Source organism: Falco peregrinus, chromosome 11, assembly GCF_023634155.1.
Source record: "Falco peregrinus isolate bFalPer1 chromosome 11, bFalPer1.pri, whole genome shotgun sequence".
In the NCBI taxonomy this organism is placed as follows: domain Eukaryota; kingdom Metazoa; phylum Chordata; class Aves; order Falconiformes; family Falconidae; genus Falco; species Falco peregrinus.
The window spans coordinates 15809007-15828987 of NC_073731.1; the positions used below are offsets into that span (position 1 = coordinate 15809007).

At 42.6% G+C, this 19981-nt stretch overlaps 1 protein-coding gene across 2 annotated transcripts; it reads right to left on the reverse strand.

The window, feature by feature from the left end:
• Positions 1 to 991: 991 nt before the first annotated feature.
• On the reverse strand, positions 992 to 19924 carry SUPT7L (SPT7 like, STAGA complex subunit gamma). 2 transcript variants are annotated; one of them, XM_013300279.3, is made up of 5 exons: positions 19050 to 19171; positions 15433 to 15742; positions 11799 to 12123; positions 9688 to 9925; positions 992 to 6204 (listed from the first exon to the last, which is right to left on the reverse strand). In XM_013300279.3, exons 2-5 carry the CDS (start codon positions 15495 to 15497, stop codon positions 5942 to 5944), a joined length of 891 nt encoding a protein of 296 aa, XP_013155733.1. In that variant the 5' UTR covers positions 15498 to 15742; positions 19050 to 19171; the 3' UTR covers positions 992 to 5941. The 2 variants fall into 2 exon arrangements, with proteins under 2 accessions (XP_013155733.1, XP_055672047.1); XM_055816072.1 differs by lacking the exon at positions 15433 to 15742 and having other exon boundaries at positions 19050 to 19924.
• Positions 19925 to 19981: the final 57 nt, after the last annotated feature.

The window sequence follows — 19981 nt, forward strand, 5'->3', positions numbered from 1 at the left end:
AAGTCACGGGCACTGCGAGCCCACGACCTGGTGGCAGAGATGCAGGGTCCCCCCAGTGCGATCTTCTGCCATCGAGGCTCCCGGCAGCCTGCACGTTCCAGGCTGCCACAGCACAGGCACTTCAGGCTGTTGGAGCAGAGGCAGGTGGAGCTGGGATGCAGGTGGGCTCGGGCTTTAATCTGGTGGGGTGCGATGCGAACGGTGATTGCTGCCCTCTGGCTCCAGGCCCTGCCAGGGAAGTGGAAAGCACAGCCCCATTCACCCACGGACTAGGAAATGAATTCAGCAGTATAGGCTGCGGAAGACGGCAGTCGCGTGGGCAGACTGCTCTCAGGCACGGGGCAATGTGAAGCACTGCGATTATTATTCTCTCTTTCCTGGCAAGCAACACAGGCCTATATCCTAATTCATGGCGTCCTATTTGCAATTGCTTAGCAGGGCTATCAAGCATCAAACATCCTCCCTCAGCGCTGCTATGACAGGCAGAGCAGAGGGGAAAATACGCTGTGCTTCATTCACCGCGGTCCGAAGCAGTCCCTGAGCAAAAAGCCGTATGTAGAACAAGTAGACCAGCACATGAAGAAGCCAAGGTTTGGAGCAGGGCTCCTAGGTGGTCTGGTGATATAAGTAGTAGAAGTATATGTAAGAGGCTGCTTCAGAAATAGCACTTGCTTATGCTAGATGAATACCAATACTAGCACTGTGGTACTAATATCACCTCTGGGGCTCACCAGAACTGGCACCTGTGAAAAATAAGACTTCCAGTTTCTGGAATAATACCTCTTGTCTCTCTAGTTGTGATGTTAACACCGGTATCATCTCAGTACTTTATCTAGGCCTGGGGGAAAAAAAAAAAAAAAAAAAAAAAAGTCTACTCCAGACCCACATCTCACATAAGGGCAGACAAAATTCCAAGACCAGCCTTTGGGTTCACAGCACCACTCTTAAAAAAAAAAAAAAAAAAAAAAAAAAAATAAATCCACACAACACCTTTAGGATTTCTGAATGATTTTTTAAATTTTATTTTCTTAGAAATTATGAAGAAACTCTCTCCAGGAGAGCAAGGAAAAAAGCCAACCGTGAAATATTTCCAAGCAATTTTGTTCCATAAAAACACAAGCAAAGTTACCTATTTCATTCACATGCATGTACAAAAACGTTTTAAGTAAAACATCCTTCACACATAACACCTGCATTAGTCTCAGGATTGAGCGCATAATCAGATTGGCCTCAACTACTCAATCTTATTTTCGTGATTTCTTTTTAAATTGTAAATATCTATGCAGGAAACATCTCTTTTTCTGCACAGCATTATGCATATCCAAATTAGCATAGATGGTCTTGGAATTAAATCAGTAGGTAGCACGGTCTGACAGCTGTATACTGAAGTTGTTACACTGCCGTTTATACAGTGAACTCTGCTGGATACCAGACAAAACTCTTCAAAAGAAACAAAAAGGTATTGCTAGAGGGGAAAAGGAGTATGATACACAGTGCTCTCTCAACTACAGTTCTGTACAATCCCCATGCAAAACACTTCAAAAGCCAAGCAATTCACAGATCTTGCTCTCCAAATTGCTATCAAAGTTCTCACCAATTTCAGTCATGGCAAAATCAATCACTAAAGCCATCAATGCTACTGCATATGGACGTGGTCAATACTCACCATTCCGATTTGCCATCCACCCGCCTTTGGAAAGAGAAGGGAGATGATGAAAGAACCAACAAAACTGTGGACTAGTGAAGCAGGTGGGTCAGCAGAGTATTTTACTAGCAACCAGCAAAAAACGACAACTGCAAGAGCAGAGCTTCATTCCAACCCACTGCATAACCTCACCACGGCTTGAAATTTGGGGATTACATGGTCAATGGACTCCTCACTAGCAGCCCAAGGCTACATTAACACCTAGAAAAATCTTATCCCGTTCATCAAAAGAGCATATTGGCTGTATCTGACCTCATGAGCCAGATTTGAAATGTCACTATTTCGTGCATGAGGAACACCACTGTAAATCTAAGGACTATTAATGTTCAGAGGGGAAAGGCTCACCCAGAAGGTAAAGCTTCCACATGCATAAAAGAAAACGTCAAGCACACAAATGTCAGAAGCAACACTTAGCATAATCGGGAAACAGGAGGTACAGATTTCACTCTGTCATCATTTTTAAATGTACAAGTGATGCCAATGCATTTCTTACCTCTGCATATAAATGCATCCCATCTTTGGGAATCAATAACACTTCTCTCTTACACTGCAACAACACAGCTGAATCAAAGGAGGGTGAATTTCCACTGTATTAAATATACTTGAAGCACTCAGGCTTGACTTATTGCAGACTGCGTGTTACAGGGTGAAATAGGTGTGGAAAAGGGATGTGAAATAAAAAACCACAATTGTAAGACAAAATCTGCACGTGAGCAATATAAAGAAAGCATTTAAGATTGATACTTAGGAGGTTTAACCAAAGCCCTGGAGAACACTAGATTTTCTTTTCTAGCCCACTTGAAATCTTGCAAATAAGCAAGTGATGCTGGCAGCAGTCACTGTGTCTTCTACTTCCTGAAAATAGTACAAGGGACTTTGCATAGGTGCCCCAGCATCAACAATACTTTACTAAAACAGTTTGGCAAAATATCTGTGGGGAAAGGCCCAACGACAGGTGTTCTCACACAGTATCAAAGACACAGGGGCTAAACCAGCCTGAGCTTTCAGGCCCCAGCCTAGCACATTCTCTCAGAACACTGGATCTGCTGGTTTAGGCAAGAAGGGCAGTCTGCTTTTAGCCCTGTACTACCATTTGAACAGCAAGCTCTACTAAAGGTGTAAAAAAGAAAAATCATCAGCCCAGCAGGATGAAGTCTCCTCTGATTCCCATACATGAAGGGCTAAAGTCAGGTCACTTAACTCAGATATTGATGGTGTGGATATCTTCAGCTGAGGTAGTCAAGGTGAACACACTATGGGCACACAAAGGAAAAAGAAACATTTCTAAAAATGCCATCCATCTGACCTGCTTTATGCTTCTACTTCAAGGCCAGATGAATGGTGACCCAAGAATGACTATTTATCTTCAGCTCCAAATGGGGCCCAGAGGAACAAATTGAGATGCAGACATCTAAAGCTGAGTAAGAAGATACCACCTCAAATGCCTTCCTTGTACCTGGGCAGCTGAACAGCACAGTTTTGCTGTACTTCTGCGTGATAAGCAGTCTTCCTTAAAACCAGTATCATATAGGTCTGTAACATTCAATCTAAGCATTCTCCAGCCAGCTACAGTCCTCCTGAACTGGAAGAAAAGCTCACAACTCTCACAAAACTCTCTGAATGATCACAATGCCTTTTTTGAATAGTAACTAAATCTCAAACACACTTATAAGAGGCAAATACCACTATTCTTTCTTCACACCTGAGAAAACAGGGACATTGCAGCTTGCCTAATGGTGACTCAGAGGGAATCAAAATAAAGATCTCCTGATACACTGGTATGCTCTTCTACTACTGACTAGGCTTCAAACTGCTAGAATTTACCTCCCAGGAGAAACCTTTAGAACTGTGATGGACAATTTTAACTCCAATGTCCATAAAAGTCTGTGGTCACACATTCTTATTAGACATTGAGGAATTTTATGTTTGGCTTCCACTTTATAGAAATGGAAGAGAAATACAGATAGGAAAAAAGAATTAAAGCTAGGCCTGTTATACAGAAACAAAAATACTATGCCTGGAGCTCATTCTTTCTGAAGATAAACTTGCGATTTTAAGGACAAATGGGAGATTTGGTAAATCTCCCTCAAACATCCCAAGGGGTTACAGGTATAAAGCCAGTTTAAGTGGCTATTCATTCTTGATTCATGTTCATTCTAGCTTTTTTGAGAGAGATACTCACTGAATCAAGTTAAAGACTGAGTTGATCAACTGAGGATTGTGCAGAACAAAAAAAATGTCATCAGTCAGCTGAGCCATAAAAGCAAGCAGCAAAATAGATTCTGTTTCAGACTAAGTTGTCAAGATAACAACTTTGAATAGGAGACCCCAGCCAGCCTAAAGTTGCCGCACTCAATCCAGTAAGAGCAAAGGAAAAGTTTGCATTGCCAGGACTGGCTCACACCAATAGTAAAAGCTACTTTATTCTCTCCAGAAAACCGCATTAACTTCCCTGACAGTATGACTGAGAAACAAACTAGGGAAGAAGCTCTGCTGGACTAACAAGGAAGAACTGGTGGAGAATGTGAAGGTCTTGGCTGCAGCAGACATGGAACTGTGGTATTTAAAATCCTGAGAAATGTGTACAAGACCAAGTCCTGGACCTTTAGCACAACGTATTTTGGTTTATTCAAGGAATGACTTAGCAGCATCTTATGAGGCCTCCCAAAGGGGCCCAAGTGTGCTGCCTTATCTTCAAGGATAGCTTTCTCAAAGTAGAACAGTTCTTTCTGACAAGCAGAAATTAAAGCAGGCATTGACAGAAGGCCAGCAAAGATGACCAAGGACTTCCTGACTGAGTTTAAACACAAAGGAAAAAGTACACAGAGGTGTACTAGCAAGGATGGGCTAGCCAGCAGGGATATAGAGACACAGCCCAAGCATGCCAGGACCGTTAGAAAAGCCAAAGCTCAGCTGGAGTTGAAACTGAAATGAAATGTGACAAAAGGCTTCTTTAAGTACATTGAAAGCAAAATAAAGGTTAAAGAAAACATGGGGTTACTGTTCAACAATGCAAGCAATGTGGCGACAAAGGAAGCTCTTCCTAGTTTGAGGCTGATGTACTCAACACTTTTTTTGCCTGTTTTCACTGACAAGGTCTGCCTTCAGGCCTGCTAGGTCCCTGGGTCTTCGAGCAGAGTGTGTGGGAATAAAGCATTACCTACAGTAGAGGAAGACAGAGTTAGCAAGAACTTAAGCTAACTGGGCATACGTCAGTCCACTGAACCAGACAGGACGCATCTGAAGCACTGAAGGAGCTGGTTCATGGCACTGTGAGGCTACTCTACAGCATCTTTGCTACATCACCATAAGTACCACTGACAGCTCCGCTTAAGTGATCTGACTTAAGATTGTCTTGTTGTCCACAACAGTCAGCACGCATACAGCCAGCACGCTGAGGGAAATCATTATTTTTCTCTCTTCAGCATTTGTGAGACCATATCTGGAGGACTGCATCCACTTTTGTGCTCTACCTTTCAAGAAGAGCACTGCAGCAATTTCAGTGGAAGGCCACAAAGCTGTTTAGGGGGCTGGAGCACAAGGCATAAAAGAGGCGGCTCAGGGAGCTTGCTTTCTTCACACTTAACAAGAGAAAGGGCTAAAGAGAGATTTCATTGTATACAACCACTTAATGGGCAGGTTAGAGAAGACGGTCAGACTCTTCTTGGAGATGAACAGTGAGAGAACAAGAGGCAATGAACACAGGTTGGAACATGGGAAATTCTGACTAGATGCAAAAATACATTTTTTCTTACTATGAGGGAACTATGGGAAAATGCTGACCAAAGAGGTTTGGCATCACCATCCTTGGAGATACTGAAAACTCAAATGGACAAGGCCCTGAGCAATCTGCTCTAATTGGCAGTGCTTCAAGCAGGGGGCTGGACTAGAAACATCAAGAGATCCCTTCAACCCAAATTATTCAATGATTCCATGACTGAGCAAATCTCTTCACAACTACTTTCCACTGGCAATGTCCTTATTAATCTGCCAAAGCAAGCCGTGCCACTATCAAATGCATAGGGTGATCTTCAGTCTTGTGAGTCAGGATTGAGTACAGAAGCCGGCAAAGAGGGGAGCTAAAGTGCACTACCCATCAAACCTTTCATAATAATTTTATGCAAGGTCCCTCATACACCAGGGCCAGCCCTGTTTATGAATCATAGCCATCACAGTACTCTCTTAGTTTCAAGCCTGTTACATACCATCAGGACTAAATAAAAATAGTGTCTCTTTTCACATCTTCTTCATCTTTTTCTTGCAGCGTTGGTTGAAGACAGGCGAGGATCCCATCAGACTGTCAGCAGAATGAGAACCATAGCTGCTCTCAGAGCCATTGGGGCTCTGTGGCATCCCAGCTTCACTCATGCCTGACATCGGTTCCTCAAAGACATCACTGCCTAGGACCCCATGGCCATGTACATTAGCCTCCTCATTTTCCTGGGGCTCCATTTTCACCTGTGCCAAGTTCCAGAGTGGGGAAGCATTCACTTCAGCCCCTAGAGAAAGGAAAAGCACACAGCAGTAATTGAGTAAAAAGGCAAATCATGAACAGATTGGAAGGGACAGCAGCACTGGTAAAGAAGGAGCAAAAGCAAAGCTACTGGTGAATTAGGCTGCAGGGAAAACAAAGCAAAACAACCCAAGCACTGTGAAACAATAAATTAAAAAATGTGTTGGCGTTTTTCCTTTTAAAAGCCCAGTAATTGCTGTTCTAAAAAATATGATGCTATCCTTTCACAGCAATCCTCCACACTGTTTTCTCCATGAGAAACAACTTAGAGAGACCACATCACTCTTGAGGAGCATCTCAGCAGCAGTGAGTACACCAACAGCACGTGGACTAGACCCTGGATAAGCAGGACTTAGAGGCAGTCCAGAAATCATTCATGATGATGAGGTCCTTGCAATGTCACCAATCTCCTTTAAGCTGTCACACACTGGACTTCTGCAGGGGAAGTGAAAGGGCAGAGGAGCAGGCAGATGAACAGTCTCAAACACTGCTTCCAGCATGGAAATTCAGGGACATCAAAGCTGCAGTCAGGCATGCGACTGCCAGCCTCCTTCCGCTCAACACCTGCAGGTCTCATCCCACCCTTCAGGAGAATGGAAATAAATTCTCCTGGCTCAACCTCACAGACACCCTGGTAGGAAACAGTTCCCACACTGCTGCCCTCCCCGCCCCCCCTTTAGTTTTTTAAAACTTTTGGACTAGTGTGCAACCTGAGCAGATTGAGGATTTTCCATATAAGATTATGAAACTGCATTTTTTGATAAAAGCAACTGTTTTTCTTCCCAAGAGCAGTAATTATAAATTGCATTATTTCTGCTTATTTACAGTTTTAAGAGAGACAAAAATCCTATTAAAAATACACTAATTGGGCTCCTTGCTGAGATGGGCATAAACAGCCCAGAACTGAATAAAGGCTGAAGTCTTCTCATTTTTACATCTGGTCCCTTTTGTGTGGGGTTAAATTCACATGGAAAATAAAATAAAAGAAAACCTAGGAAAAGTTTTAGTAAGCTTTCCAAACCTTGTGTCTTATGGAGTTTGGCTACAGTTTGAAAACACAACCCAACCTCTTGTACTGAGCCAAACCTACTACCATTCCCTACTATCAACACACTATTAACAATAGACCCATTTTACTAGCAATTACACAGAGAACAAATCTTCCACCACGTGTTTATACTGAGAATTCTCCCTTATGAAGGAGTGAGGAACCTTTTCCAGAGCACTATAGTTCAAACCAGGGTTTAGGAGACCTTTGTTGCAACAGCCTACACTAGGACAGCAAGCCAAAATAAAAGTGCTTGCTGGTGTCCAGTTGCCTTAATGAAAAGTCTTTTTTATGTTAATTATAAGCAAATGTATTCCTCTTAACAACAATGGCATACATCATTAAAGTATCAGTTCCACAGAGTTGCAGCTCCAGTCTACACAATAATCAAAGACAACCACTAAACTTATGTCTTTCATCAATTGCTCTTCATTGCTCAGTCTTATTCCTTTCAGCTCTATCACCTGTCATTGAGACTGTCACTAATGACTAAAAGTACTTAAGCATCTTCAAAGCACTTTCACTTCAAAGTACTTTACAAATGAGCTAATCCTCATGTTATCCTGCTGGGTGGAGTAACAAGGGCTCCGATTTTGCCTCCATTTCCCCAGCTGCAATGAAATTAAGCAGCTAGCCCACAACCGCAATGTCAGACATATGCAGAAACACAAGCAGAACACAAAAGGCTGTAACTAGTTTTGTCCATAGACACTGAAGTCTTACTGCCCTCTCTGTGGGCCTCACACTTGTATTTTCAAGATGGTGGTGACCTAATTGCAGCAACTTTTCCTCACTCCCTATGACATTACACTATCTAGCCTGCCCAGCTCTAGACTGGGGCTTCTCACACTTATGAGATTTCCAAAGGCCCTTGTGAAGTGAAGAGAGATTTTCAGGGAGGAACACAGCACTTGTGTTCTTAATTAGAATACATCAATTTGGTATCAGAGAGGCAAGAGGCGTTTAATATACAGCTAGCGTGCTAACCTCTGGGTCTCAAGTGGTACATGCTAATACAAAGCTTTCCAGATGAATCGCTTGCAACCCCAGACGGGCCAGAGGAGCCTGTTGCTCCCTCTCCCACAAAAATGTGAGCACTTCACATTTCAGAAGTACTGTGGAAAGCAATATGAGCTTCCAGAAAAAGATCAGATGCATTTGTGCTATTTTAAAACTCAACAGAATGTGCTATTTAAAAAAAACAAAACTAATGGACTCACAGGTACACTCTTAACTTCACTATATAAGCTACTTAGTTTGGGGTTAATAGAAGGACAGGTTTCACTGTTTTTTAACCAGATTTTTAGGTGAAACAGTTTTTATTGCAGGGATTTCCAGACTTCAGAAGGCTCTATACAAAAATCAAAATTGGCTTTCTTTGAGAGAAGAACATCATCTTCGTTTTCCAGAAAATTTAGCACTACTGAACAGTGCACAGACTAAAACTTGTACACAGATATAGAAAAGTCACAGCAGTAGCAGATTCTCCCACATTGGCCACCAGTGTGTTTCAAATGCCAACATCATGGGATGAAACTGACGAAAAGAGTACAGTCTCCATAACACTGCTACTTCATTCACCCTTTCACTTTCTACAACCTCAGCTAATGACAGCAGGCTTTGGGGTAGACCTGCTGGAACAGGAGAGACTCACACACCCCTTTCACCCAAGTCCCTGATACGCTTTCATAAAACAGTGACTATCACTACCACGGTGACTTCTGAGTATGGAGGACTGCACCAAATACCACTAGTATTTCCATAACTCATTCAGTGCCTAAACTATACAGGGTCATGAATTTACTCAAGTCACAAGGAATATGGCCTTCAACTTTTCAGTAACATGAATCTCTGGGCAAGAATCCAAAACTACCCGGGGCGGGCGGGGGAAGGAAAAAAGTAGCCAGTACTCTCCTTACCAGAAATATAGATAAAATTCCAGTCTCTTTTAAACTAAAATATATACATATATATAAACCCTAAAGTTACATTTGTCTTTGTTACAATAAACTGGAAAAAAAAACCTCCTGGTAGTCACATCTGCAGCAAATACCCTAGTTCAAAAAACAACAATGAAGCCCTTGGGCCAGCACTGGAGAAAAACAATCTACCTCACACCAATAACAAAGCCAAGAACTTTAACTATCCCCTAAAAAGAAACATCATATAAAGCATTTTGTGTTCTACAGGGTCAGCAAATGCAGTAAATATTTAACAAATCCCAGTAATTGATATCTTTGATTCTTTGGGTTTGTATTTAGAAAGCAGGCAAGGGTTTCACTCCCATTCAAATCTTTTTACTAAAACCTAAAAAAGTCTTCTCCCTCTCCTGCCTCACAATGGGATCTGCTATTAAAAATGTAAACAAGATCACATGGAACTGCTGATGGACTGTTTCCAGGAAGAGCATGAAAACCCTACCTGAAGTCTGTGGAGAAGCTTCTACTTCCAAGTTTGCAGAGAAGCGCTCACTTTGAGCTCCAAGGACTCCAACGGGCAAAGACTGGTCACCAGAAGCCAGATCTCCTTCCAGCTCCTCACTTATGGGGAAAGTGATATCACTAACAGGTTCCTCCTTAATCTTCACAGGCTTTGTGTCTTCTGCTGCCTTTTCAGGGTTGACAATCTTCTCATATTCTTCAGAGAGCTGCTTGCTAACCTGTCAAAGATCAGTGAGGGTGAAAAAGAGGCCAGAAAGATCAGAATGACTTCAGAGAGCCTGATGGCAATTACATCGCAGTGCACTCTGTTCCCAGAGTATTACTAACATCTGACCTGAACAAACAAGTAAACAGGTTACCAGCTACACAGTAAAGATTTTTTTTCCCCTTTAAGAACACCTTCTGTCCTGTAATAAGGGACTTTAATATGAGGCTTAATCCATTAACTGCTTGATAAATATGAGCACCTTTATTTCAGAGACAGAGATGATGAGGCACAGAAATTTAAACAGAGCACAAAACAAAAGCAAAGTGTCTCAGTTTCTTTGTTCTACCTATAAGGCTGTCCCCCATCCACCAGTAATAAATTCACCCCAGCATTAAAAACAAGCAGCTCAGATATTCACCAGCTCTGTAGTCACCACTGTGCAAAGCCTGGGCATCTTCTGTCAGATTCACAGCAAAAAAACCAGAAGCTTTCTCCAGTCAGAGAAGTGAAACAAACACAGGAATGAGATTTAGAACTACCCTGTACTTCTAGAAACTTAAGAACGGTAAGCAATTAAATTAAAAATTTCAGATTTCATGTGCTTCTAACAAATGCTAGTTTATACCATTGAATCCCAACAGTCAGCGAACTGTGCTCAGGAAAAGCCCAAGGCTTTAACAGCAGAAGTAAGAAAAAGAATAGCAAAGCCTATACCTCCTTTCTAGATAAGACTTCCAAATACAGAGGCTACTGTGGACCTCAGCCCTCCATAAAGAAAAGAACAAATGAAACAATGACCAGCTGCAGAATGAGAGTGAACTGCATCAGCAGAACGATGCAGAAAACCCAAATTCCAAAAGGACACAACATCTGAAAAAAAAAAAAACACTTGGAAAAAAATTGAACAGAACCATTTTTTTGAACAAAAATGGTTTTAATGAAGACAGATCTCAGTGATGATATTTTAATGCACAAACATCAGAGTCTATCGCAATTTATATATTACATGCACTTATAAGTGTGTCTGATTTATACTGCCTCTGTAAGCCACAAGGTGCTAACTCTGGGAAAAGAAGGAGCACAAGGTAGCTGCTCCAAGATGAGTCAACTAGCACTCAGATAATGTGACAAACAGGAAGGGATGGCAGGTTTTGCCTTTGGTCACAGGCTACCTATTTGATTCAAGTCTTCTTTCTTGATGAGTAGGAGTAAAATTCCCACTTCAAATCTTTGCATTCACAACAGGCAGTCTTACATCATCCAAACAAAATGCCTATCCGTAATTTCACAGAATGCACAGACCAAGAGAAACCACAGCCTTATTCTTACAACCTGCGTTTACATGATGCCTCTAATTCCAAGGAATTTAACAATTCCTCTTCTCTCCACAGAAGCACAGTGCCCTCTAGAGTGGGAGTGCCACCTGCGTGACAATCCACATCAGTACAATACTACCCCACACTCCTAAAGCTTAAGCAAGTCACCCCTTGCTTAAGCAAACACAAGCCACTGTACAGCCTAGTAATTTTTGTTTGCTTCTTTGGTAAGCATCCAAATATCCTATTAAAGCAGAAAATTCAGTTAGTCAGTCAGTACCCATTTAACCTCTACTTGATACTTTTGTCTGGGCCACTCTAGATCCGAGTGACCTCTTAAACCCAGACAAACCACCAGCAGAGCGTTCTTAGCCTCAGCAGGGACACAAATAAGGGGCTCTGTCTTCCAGTCAAAAAAATCTTCTTCCCCTTGATGACTCCCATCCACATCCAAGAGGTTTTCTAATCGGATTTTACCCAAGTAAGACCCAGGACTTGAGATGGGAATAAGCAACTGTACTGGGAGTACATTTCTTGGCGCTGTCAGGTCCCTACTGCTCTTCTCACCTGAAGCATGTAGCTGTGATAATCCTTAATGCGGTGCTGCCAGAACTTCTGCAGCGAGAGCACACTGCCAATGCCCACTTCATGGAAGACCTGCTCCATGACATCAGGGAAAGGGGTGTGCCCAAGTCGAGCTTCTCGATCCACAGCAAAGCGCAGCAGTTTGGTGAACTTCAAGCAGTACTCGTGGGCAATGTCTGTCAGGGTCTCCAGAACACTCTCGTTGGCACACTCAAAGCCTGTGTGAGCCAGGATAGTGGCCATTGACTGGTAGAGAAGCTGCCGGCAGGAGGACCAACTCAGCTCAGTCACTGGCTCCCCTTTTCCTCTAAAAACCAGAAAAGAGAGAAATAGCATACCTCCAAAAACTTAAAGGAACGTATCAGCTGAAGAGATACCATCAATAATAAGGTGATTGCACAAAGGGAAAGTAGATTGATTGGGTTCTCCGCTGCTTCTCCATTGCATATGAACACTACCCAGTAAGGGTTTATCTGCTTTCCCTTCTTCCCCTCCCTCCAAATCTGCACTGCCAATTCTCATTTTCCCTTCTAATGCCACAAGATTCCTTGGGTGATTCATGAATGTGGGATGCAAATCTTCTGAACCCTGAAGCAACTCCCTTCCCACCCAAGAGCTTTTCTCCTGGAGACGTGAATTAAATGGGTCCTTGACACAAACAAAAAAAGGCATTTTAAATACATGAATGCAAATCATCTCCCCTCTCAGTTAATTACATTTCTCTTCCTTATTATCTCTGATGTCACAGGCCTAATAGTCAGATACAAAGGCTTCTGGGATAGACAAGATCTGAATTTACAATGCAAAAGACACACATAAAAAGCAAGAAAAGGGATACACACACATTTCATAAAGGTACACCATAGCCAAACAGACGCAGATTTCCCTGCCCTCATTTCCAGTAGCCACTAAGCATGACACCGAAAGAAGTATCCCCGTATGCAACCTAAGAAGGGAACACCAGGCTCTGAGAGGAGGCCTGGAGACATTCTGCTGCAGAGCAGCATTCCCTGGCCTTGGGTTTGAGACCTCTCTTCTCAGTGTTGCTAAGCAGGAAGGAGTGACCACGCAGGACGGAGCAGATGGAAAACAACTTACATAAGCACTTCAAACATCCTTCCTTTACCGTCAGGTAACCAAATTTTTCATCAAGATGAGTTAACAACTAGAAATTCCACATAAGAAAAAGAGAAGATGAGATAAGGCAAGGCCTCTGAAAGGTAAACATATTTCTACCAGATTTCTCAAGTTGCAATTAAATGCATACAATGTATTTGCCCATATCAGTAACACAGTCCTCAAATGCCGATGTCAAAAAATCAAGTTTCCCTTCTAAGTATGGTATTTATATACTGTTTTACGCTCCATTCAGCACCAATGGCAGAATTAAGCTAACAATTTCACCCTTCATTTGTTTCTGATCAATTTCTCCCAACATCTTCCGCAGCCCATCCCGAGGTTTGCCTTGCTCTCACCCTGCATTACTTGCATATCATCACACACTCTTTCCAGTAACAAGACCTGATTAAACAGTACACAGACATCATTGATGCCTTGATAAAATTCTCACTATGTCTCTCTGAGTGTATTAGGATCCTTCAGTCTCACTGAGCCGCCGGGTCACAGAGCCTCAGCTCTCCCTGATCCTCAGAACCCACCCATAAAAAATCACTGAAAAATAGCAGTAAAAAGATAACATTTCAGGGGAGTGAAAATGGAAGGTTAAACTTAGACCTATCAGGACCAAAATAATTATTTTCAAGAACACCAGTTCAGCACTTTCTGATTATTCAAATAAAGGGGGGGGGGGGAAATCACACTGTATTAAGAGCTGCAGATGATTATATTTCTAAGTGGATATTAAGAACAGCATGTGGATCTCAGGTCATGGATTCATCCCAGTTATTAATTGCTGGAAAATTACTCACATCCCAATTCCTACTCAATTATGTAACTACTTCGTAAAGACAACAGCAGGCACTCTGACAAGATGAATTAAAAGATCATCAGTTCCCTTATAAACCAAGTGTCACCCATACTGTTTTTCCATCTCCCTCACTCCCCCTTCCACCTGCCAGCGACAGATTTCTGAAGGTCACAAACAGCCATATGTCTCATACAATACTCGGACCAGGAGGTTAAAACAGAAAAAAACCCCAACAACCATTAAACAAAACCTACCATAAAACCACCACCAAAATGTATGGCTATAAAAAACAATCCCTTCCTTTTTAGCACATTATAAAGGATGTACCTAGATGTCCAGCAGCCATCAGTTGAGAGCATCCTATGCTGCCAAAACCACCGAACACCAGACTACTATTAACAGAGACAAATAAAAAGAGCTGTTATTGATGCTCTGCCATTCACCCAAAACACTATGGGCAAACTGAAACTAGACACAGATTTTGGCAAGCCTTAGCAGGATACTCAGCCACTTGTAAAGTAGAACACAACAACCATTTAGCAATGCATATCACTGCTCAGAAGCAGCAGAGAATGTTCTATCTCTTCTAAGCTCCTAGAGGAAAAGAAACTAATTGCCAGCATTAAAATGCAGCTAGGTCACTGTGCCGAAAGGGATATAATCAACTTGAAATCTAATCAATTAAAGACAGAGAGAAAAGAACTTCCAGGTACTGTACTCAAAGCCAAATCCCCACCTCTTGCTGTTGGTAAGGTCAATCAATTTTATTCTGTTTTTCTTATGTTTTCTTCTCTTGTTTTCCTGTTTCCCACAGTAAACAGCAGAGGAAGACGATTACAATCCTGATTAGACAGCAAAAACTGAAATATTGTTGTAGATGTTAATGGAAACCAACACATGAGAAAAATGCTCTTTTTTTTCTTCTTCTTTAACTTTCAGGTACTGTCTGGTAAGAATGCGCATAAGCAAAAACAGCCATATAGACAAATTTAAGTTCAGAGCAGCCATGTTCTGCTAATGCCAAGCCTTCCCAAAAGCAAACTTGATCATAGCTAAAGAGCCTTGGTCTTAGATCTCATCCAGATACACAGCACCTACAAAAGCACCCTTACAGATACTATCACGCAGAATGCCACCCTCTGCAGCACTTCCTGCTTTTCTGAACGGCTCCCTGTCCAGCAACCATCCAAAGCCAAACCTACTTCACGTATTACCAGGGTCATATAGCTGCAAGTAAACAAGAGCGCTTCAATCCCTGAAGTTCTGTCACCAGCGACTAAGATGACTGGCAATTAGGCCTGTGACTTGGAGGTGACCATCTCTACAGAATATATAGCGTGAAATTTCTCACAAATACTGGCCAACTTGTCACTCTTCGATTTTCTATTTCCAATAGAGCTCTGAATCTTTACCTATGGGTCACCAACACTAGATGATGCTCCAGACAGAAATCTACCTGCCAAGCCATGAATTCATCAGACCCAAAGCCCAGCCTTTTCCCACCGCTACCAGCAAACCTGCAACACACAGAACTTCACAACAGAACACATGAAAAAAACTGTCCATTTATAGAACCAGACTTATTTTCAGAATTAGTAAGGTTTCAGAACTCACAAAAGGCACGTTTTTTTGTGTCAGTCAGTTAAAATGACAACAAGTCATTCCCCAAAGGCACCACAATCCATTCACCTAAGCTCCTCTCCTCTAAGGCTCTTCTTCTCAGAGGGCAGGAGATCTTGTGGTTCATTTCCCATACAACTGTCTTCAGGAGAAAGTGTTTGGACTAAGTTAGTACAAGGATCGACAGTTGAGGTTCACTCAGCTGCAGTAACGGATTGAAGTGTTCTGCTCCTTCCTAGGTGAGCATAAGCTAGCAGCAGATGGAGGGAGGGATTGTTTTTCCTATGAACACATCAATTTTATGAAACATTACATTGTGGAGTTGAATTTCTACCAAATGAGGTGCAACAAGGTCGCTTCAGAGCCATTTTCCTCCAAACTGTAAAATAAAGAACATTAGAAAAATAAGGTTATACTAGTCAGAGAGTACATCAAAGAACACAGCACACTAACTCAAAGCAGAAAGTTGTTTCCTTCTGGAAAATGGCCTCTTTCCACCTCACCCAGAGTAAGCCTCTAGTGAAATCTCTTTGCTATGTACAGAAGGCTGCACAGACATAAAACGAAACTGCTTCAAGAGATAATGGCAAAAAAAAAATGGAGTCTCAGTGGCACAACCCAGAAGACCAGACAGTTTTGGGGCTAAGCCAGAGTCCTTAGTCCAGCAGGGGAAGTATGTTCTGCTTGCTCTAATTACCACTGCTCCAAAACCTCCACAATATTAAACCTGCTACCCCACCGACACATGCACTCCCCTACTTCCCACTTAACTTCAAGCCTTTCTGCCATGAACTGTCTTTCCATTGCAAGCTTCCAGTTTTGTTCACAGATTATCTTTCAATGCAAAACACGCATCCAACATAGTCAGGAACACAAATGAGAGAATGGCAGAGATATCTGTTAAGAAACCAACCACGCACACACAAGAAAAAGCATCTGAAGAGGCACATGATGAGTAAGTTAGGTTTCTTTTGAAGACGGATCCATGCTAATCAGAGGAAGTTGAACAGAGAAGAAGGAAAAGCGAGCAGGCATATTATGGTAAGACCTTCCTGTTCGAATGGTGGTTTCAAATCTACAGTTCCTTGCTCATCATTCTTCACTGACTACAAGTTAAGCTTACCTTTTGTTTCTGTACCAACCAAAATCAAATGTTAATCTGTTATTGTGTATTCCAAGAACTGTAACATTAACACTTGCAAATCACCAGGACCAGATGGTAATTCATCCAGGAATACTAAAGGAATTCAAGGATAAAATAGCTGAATAGCTGTGGTGAGTCACCTCTTGCTTTATACTGCCTTGGCCCATGAGGACCAAGAAAACATTTTCTTTTAATAGCTTCAGAAGAGATGTGAAGAACTGCAGGCTGGGAAGCCTGATATATTCTGGTGCATCAGGGAAATCCAAAGGAATTATATGAACAGAATTAGATGACACATGGGTAAATACGTTATACTCATAAAGAGTCCAGACAACTCCTGTAAATGGAAAACCTGCTTCATAAATATACTGGAGTCCTGCAAATCCACCAAGCAAGTATGTAAAGGATCTCCACTGTGGAGTACAGGTCTTCCCTCAGGGATCTGTGCCAGAATCAAGTTTTTTTCAACCTATTTATAAACAAACTGGGAAAACAAAGTAAAGGAATAGCATAGTGATTAAAACTAATGGTGGTACAGATGTTGAGGGGACGAAAACAACTGGAAAATAGCAGTAAATTAGTTTCTGCCACTTCCTCATCTCAAAAAGGATGAGGAGGTAGGGGTTTCAGGTGTGAGGCAGGGTGGAAGGGAGGAAAACAAAAATGAATCCAGGTGATAACAAAACAAAAAGACAAGAGTGTGGGGTCAAAGGATGAAATGAATAAATAAGGAAACAAAAGAGGACATGTCTACATTAAAGAAACCTGTGGCCTGATTCAGGCTGGCTGCTCTTATCTTCCTTTCTTCCTATGTCTAAAAATACCTATCACTGCTTCTTAGACCCAGGTTACTGCAAAAAAAAAATGGAATTAAAATATGGATTTAGTCAAATACTCTTGACAACGGCACTTCAGAAGGCAGAATAAAATTAAGCACTACCATGTTTTATCAAGGGGGAAAATGGTCTTTCTTTAATTTTTTTCTACACACTAAGAGCAAACATCAGCAAATCATATAACTTTATTTTTGCTACTAAACAGCACCTGCTGTTCTTAACTCATGTAAGCGTCTTAAAATAGTTAAGAACAAACACACAACAACAAACTCAAAGCTTTCCTCCTGGAATGTATTTGGTTTAGCAAGCACACAATTAAATTCTAGTCTACACTGCAGCTCATTACAAATCCACTCTGTCAGCCATAAAACATTTCATTTCAAAATTATCTATCCAGTTTTTACAATCTAGTCCTTAAACTCCCCCATGTGGTTGACCGCTAAATAACATTTCTTTACGCGGACCCCAGAAACTCGAAGGGACAACAAAAACAGGAAGCAGCGCCCAACACACGGACAGAACCACAGAAAACTGAACCTAAAGCTGAAGCCACCGGGGAGGACAGAGCAGAACACCGGTCAGTTCTACAAACCACAGGGCCAGAAAGAGCAGGAGTCACAGGGCTCAGACTTTATTCTCACAGGACTGTATTTTCCTTCACCTCTAGCGAATTTTTTCTCCGAAGAAGGATGATGGTGCTCCTCCACAAACAGCTTTAAAAAAAATCACTCTACTGTTCAGAAAGACTACATTACCAAAAGCAACATCTTTCGATAAAAAGCATTTTATAAAATCTCCGGCCATTAAAGATCTCAGTGGCATTTAACTGATAAATTCTTTCACTGATGCACATTTTCCTCGTTTTAAAAACTAACATATATGATCCTCTCCCATGTCATGTTCATTGGTGCACAGTCCTTAATCTAAGAACAGAAAGTTAAAGCAGGGAGGATTAATCCCTGAACTTAAACACATATAACCTATATCGCGAGATCCGTAAGAAATGCAACACCTTTTGAATTTAGTGCTTGTCAGAGGTGTTGACAGGGAGATGGTGGCAATACTATTTAATCAAAGATTTGAGGCAGAAGCAATGCAGCTTTCCTTTACGTTTTCTTCAGCCCTTGGCTGGTGGAGCCAGTATCAGAGACAAGAATTCCCTTTACCCATACTCATCACGATCTCCACCAGAGTAACAGCAACAAACAGGGTGAAATGTGATAGCTACTATGTCACAGGACCTTGGCAACTGAAATCTTACCAATGTTACCAAATCATCTTTTCAGAACCTACAACTAAACAGCCAAAATTCAGCCATGAGTATTCTGAATTTTCAGTTACAACAAGGCAAGTTTACTTGTAAGTGACCTAAGTAGAAGAGACTTCACATCCTGCAACTAAACTTGTCAAAATACCACTGAAGATAGCAAATCCATTCACAAATTTCCAGCACAGCACTAACAAGACAGAAATCAGCACTACACATCCACATTTTATAGTCAGGAAACAAAAGCACGCTTATTTTAAACAATGTGCATGTTATTGACACAGGAGAAACCTAAATCTCTCCTTTTTGAAGCCTGCTTTACACTTTACATACAAATGTTTGACCCTTCAGCCTATGGGAATCAACGTAACTTCATATGTATTTTAAAACACTCAACTTTCCTTCAGCTAAGAACTAACTCAAAGAAATACCAACACACCTGTAGAAATCACTCTCCGGGTCACTGTGCCTCAGCTGAAATGGCATTTTGGGGGTTTTGCTATCCAGAGGAAGCAGGTCATCGGGGAGAGGTGGAGAGGCCGGACAAGATGGCAGAGGTTCATTGTCTTCAGTTTTTATGCCCTCTGCTTGCTGCTGGTTTTGAGCCTGAGCCATGGCGATCAGGCTGCGCAGCCGCCTGTTGTGCTGGATGAGCTGAATGGTGTGAATTGTGAGGCTGCAGGGCTCCGAGGGGATGTCCAACATGGTGGTCGGCCGGGGTTTGTTTGCAGATGGCTGATGCAATGGAGGATCTTGGACTTCCACAGTACGAAACTCACGTTGAAGCAGGTCAAAGGAGCTGCGGTTGGCCTGGTTAGATGAAACTGGAATCTCACCCCAGTATCGCAGCATTTTTACACAGGTCACGTATGGTCCTCAGAGCCCGGAAGGCTTCCCAATACTGTAGTACAAAGGAGCCCTGTGGCAGGGAAGAGCGCTAGGTTCTAGGCAGCAGCAGGAGCTGGGGTAACGCTCTGAAAAAAAGTGAGCTACCACTGTCAAGAGAACTGTCACTCAGAGCCTCACTCAGCAGCACAGTTCCCACGATGGCAACGCTGGCATTTAAGAGAACATTGCTGCCTCTCCTAGGGGTGGGGAGAAAGAAACGCACCCGTGAGGCGGTAATTGTTGCTGTTTGCAACAGGGGCTGGTGCGGGCCCACCTGGGCCAGGCACTGCGCAGGTCCCGCGGCGCGCACTGACCTGCCCGGAGAAACTCTGGGGGCCGCGCTCGGCTCGGCCCGGCCCGGCCACCGTCCCCACAAGGCCCCGCCGCCCTCCCTGGGCCCAGCTCCGGGCCCGCGGCTGCCCTGCACCCCGGCCCGCACCCCGCCCGGCGCCAGGCCCAGCCGGCGCGCAGCCCCCCGCGCCG